Consider the following 3,787-nt stretch of genomic DNA (forward strand, 5'->3'; position numbering starts at 1 on the left):
AAAAAAAAAAAAAAATACCCCCAAGCCAAAACTTCACAAACATTGTTTATGAACAGTCTCATATAATTCCCATGAACCCTCCATAGAGAAGGTAAGGTATTACTTTTATTAGATGCATTAAATAACTTTCCTCAGGTCTCATAAATAGTAAAAGGATTGGCCGGGCGCAGTGGCTCACACCTGTAATCCTAGCACTTTGGAAAGCTGAGGCGGGCGGATCACCAGGTCAGATTGAGACCATCCTGGCTAATATGGTGAAACCCCGTCTCTACTAAAAATACAAAAAAATTAGTCAGGTGTGTTGGCGGGAGCCTGTAGTCCCGGCTATTAGGGAGGCTGAGGCAGGAGAACGGCGTGAACCTGGGAGGCAGAGCTTGCAGTGAATCAAGATCGCGCCACTGCACTCCAGCCTGGGCAACAGTGCGAGACTCCATCTCAAAAAAAAAAAAAAAAAAAAAAAGTAAAAGGATTTAAACCAACCAAGGCGCATACAAGACTAAATCTCATTCATTTTCTGTTTCTGTATTCTGCCCACCCACTATAGTTTATGTATCTTTATGCAACTTCTTGAAGAAAAATGAAAGAGCCTATTTAACTGTACCCTCCAAAGGAAGTGTTGTATGTATACCTTAAAGCCTATGCTTTAGAGAAATCAAAGCATGACAGTACCTATTGAGGCAGTCATCAACACAGCCCTTCCTGGTGTCATCATCTGGCTTCTTACAGTTACAGGTGGTAGCTTCGTAACCAGAAAGGGGTTTGACATCAACGTAGACATCTTGAAAAGAAAGCAAAGAATAGTTTGTGAACATACAGGATAATTTTTCAAGTCCTAGGCTCAGAAGGACATTGATGTACAAAGGCAGAAAAAATAGCTCCCAAGTTACTCACTTGAACGAATTTTCTTATACAGTGGGACATCTGGCTTTTTGTATAGCTATAAGAAAGGAAGAAAAATCTTGATATAGCATTTAACTTCAAATGCCAGATGGCAGCATCAATCACTAAAAATACAGGAAATTTTCTATGTGCTCTGCTCATCTGGAAATATTTACAAGACATTTTGGGTGGGATACATCTTAGGGAAACTCTTGGTGTGATCTCTTTTTACTCTGGAATAAAAGGTGAGAGAAAAAGATTCAACAGAAGCAGCACTAAATAGTTTATAGAAGTGGAATTACATGTTTCTTTGGCATGTTGTTGGACAGACTTAAATGAAAATCACACTAGAGACGAAAGCTACTCATCTGGACAAATTAAGATTCTATTTGCTTCTGTCAAAAGAAAGGAAAACAACATGCATAGGGCTTATTTAGATGTCTGGGCGGGTACATGAAACTAAAAAGATGAGTACCCTGGCTTTTCAGGTTCAGAATTGTAGCAAAACATTTCCAATTTTAATTAAAGCAATTAATTTAGTGAATAAAGGAGAGAGGGCAGGCAGGCAAAATGGAGCTCTCACATTATAATCAAGAAGACATTAGAAAGAAAAAAAAAAAAAGAATGCATTAGAAGAGAGGCAATCTTCCAGCATTTTGCCATAAGGGACCATACAAAACAAACAGCAACTTGCACTAAGCTAGACTGTTTATTAATATATTGGAATAATCCCACCATCATTTTCTAGTCAGTATGTTCAAAGCATTCTCTCCTTCATTGCTAAAAACTGAGACAAATACCTAACATATTAATACTCTCCGAATTCAAGAGAGGCCATTGGAGAAGAGAATGGAGAGAGGAATGTCAATTTTGGCTTTCCAAAATTAACCTTTGGTGGCATTTTGACAGAACTCAGGAAATCTATTCACCTCAATTGCGTTTCTATTTCCCAATGGTCGTTCATAATATGGGACCTGGGTGCTATAAGCTAATACAAAAATCACTGGGGGAAACTTTTCAATTTGGGAAGCAAGAGAAAAAAAAAACAGCATCTTCCTATTTTTAGTTACCAATATATTTAAAGATCTTTCAAAAGTGCAGGAGTGTTAAACATTTCCCTGCTTCCCTTGGTAGAAGAATCTCTTTTGCATGTGAAAAATAAATTTCAAACTGATAAGAAGGAGCCAACAAAAATAAAGTCTGAAATTTCTTAGTGCTACTGGCAATACATCTAAATTCTCCTGAGACTTGCATCAGATAGAATTCTTACAGAACAAAATATTTGCTACCAAAATAAAAGTCCAGAATAACAACAGAAGGTTGCCTAGGAAAGCAGCAACCCACTGCTATTTTGCAGTAAGAGTAAAGGCAAATAGGTCACATTAAATATGGATGCAAATTCATTTTTCTTAGTTCTAACCTTCACAGGGACACTTCTGAAAACCTCCTAAGACGAAAACATAACAAGGAGAAAGAAAAACACTTGCATTTCCCCTCCCCCTTTACCATTTAAGAATGAAACCTGGTAAAACAGGCTCTCTGTACCTGATTGTGTTTCCACTGCCAAAGGATATCATAAGGAAGCTGGAAGTCAATTCTCTTTTGTCTTAGATACTTTCCTGAAACAAAAAACACTATCAATTTCAGTACCTATTCTGATATTTGCTTATACAAAGGGGTCAAACAGCTACAAGAACTAATATGTACTGACTAAAAAAATAAAGATTTAATTATTTAAGGATTTTTCCACCACCAATTTTTAATTTTAGCTATTCTTTCCCACCATACTTCATATGATATATGCTAAAGATATATTTTAAGTATAATAGTCTACATAAAACAACAAATATAGCGAAACTACAACCAAAAACACACAGGTCATTATGAAGCTTATTAAATATTTTATTATTATTAAAAATTATTAAGGGTAGAGCATCTGGCACCTGCTCTCCTTCATTATTACGCATAACCTAAGGTTGATTACAAAAAAGAGAAATTCTTGTGTTTAAATAACTTGAGAAGTTTTCCAGGCAAATTTATGATCTTTTAACATTTTTTTCCTACCTATTGAAATAGTACTTAGTAATTTTGTTTGATTTTTTTGTTTTTGTTTCATATAAAATTATTCAGCCTTAAAAAAGAATGAAATTCTTTTTTCTTTTTTTTTGAGAGGAGGTTTTGCTCTTGCTGCCCAGGCTGGAGTGCAATGGCACAATCTCGGCTCACTGCAACCTCTGCCACTTGGGTTTAAGCGATTCTCCTGCCTCAGCTTCCTGAGTAGCTGGGATTATAGGCATGCGCCACCACGACCAGCTAATTTTGTAATTTTTTTTTTTTTTTTTTTAAGTAGAGACAGGGTTTCCCATGTTGGTCAGGCTTGTCTTGAACTCCCAACCTAAGGTGGTCTGCCTGCCTCGTCCTCTCAAAGTGCTGGGATTACAGGCATGAGCCACCACACTTGGCCAAAAGAATGAAATTCTTATACATATAGTCGTGTGCTGTTTTAGTCAACAATGGACTGCATATATGATGGTGGTCCCAGAAGGTAATAAGGGAGCTGAAAAATTCCTCCTAGCTGTTGTAACTTTGCAGTACAAAGTGTTAATCATATGTTTGTGGTGATGTTGGTGTAAACAAACCTATCGCGCTACCAGTTGAATACAAGCATAGCAAACATAATTAGGGATAATACATAATCCTTGATAAAATGGCTTTGTTACTGGTTTATGTAAATAATATACTATACTTTTCATCATTAGAGTATACTCCTGTTTATTAAAAAACAGCGTTGGCTGGGCACGCTGGCTCATGACTATAATCCCAGCACTTTGGGAGGCTGAGGCGGGTGGATTACTAGGTCAGGCGTTGGAGACAAGGCTGGCCAACACAGTGAAACCCTGTCTGTATT

The 3,787-nt window shown here is 37.0% G+C and overlaps 1 protein-coding gene across 2 annotated transcripts in view; it reads right to left on the reverse strand.

Annotated features, from left to right (window-relative positions):
* ASH1L (ash1 (absent, small, or homeotic)-like (Drosophila)) overlaps positions 1–3,787 on the reverse strand; it is a 245,447-nt gene that overhangs the window by 61,180 nt on the left and 180,480 nt on the right. The window contains exons 7-9 of one of the 2 annotated variants that reach the window (XM_011987546.1): positions 2,425–2,498; positions 892–937; positions 670–778 (exon numbers count right to left, since the gene is read on the reverse strand). In XM_011987546.1, the coding sequence (XP_011842936.1) occupies positions 670–778; positions 892–937; positions 2,425–2,498 (229 nt within the window). Of the gene's footprint in view, positions 1–669; positions 779–891; positions 938–2,424; positions 2,514–3,787 lie in introns of both variants that reach the window. The other variant, XM_011987545.1, reaches the window with a different exon arrangement.

Source organism: Mandrillus leucophaeus, unplaced genomic scaffold, assembly GCF_000951045.1.
Source record: "Mandrillus leucophaeus isolate KB7577 unplaced genomic scaffold, Mleu.le_1.0 Scaffold310, whole genome shotgun sequence".
Lineage (NCBI taxonomy): Eukaryota > Metazoa > Chordata > Mammalia > Primates > Cercopithecidae > Mandrillus > Mandrillus leucophaeus.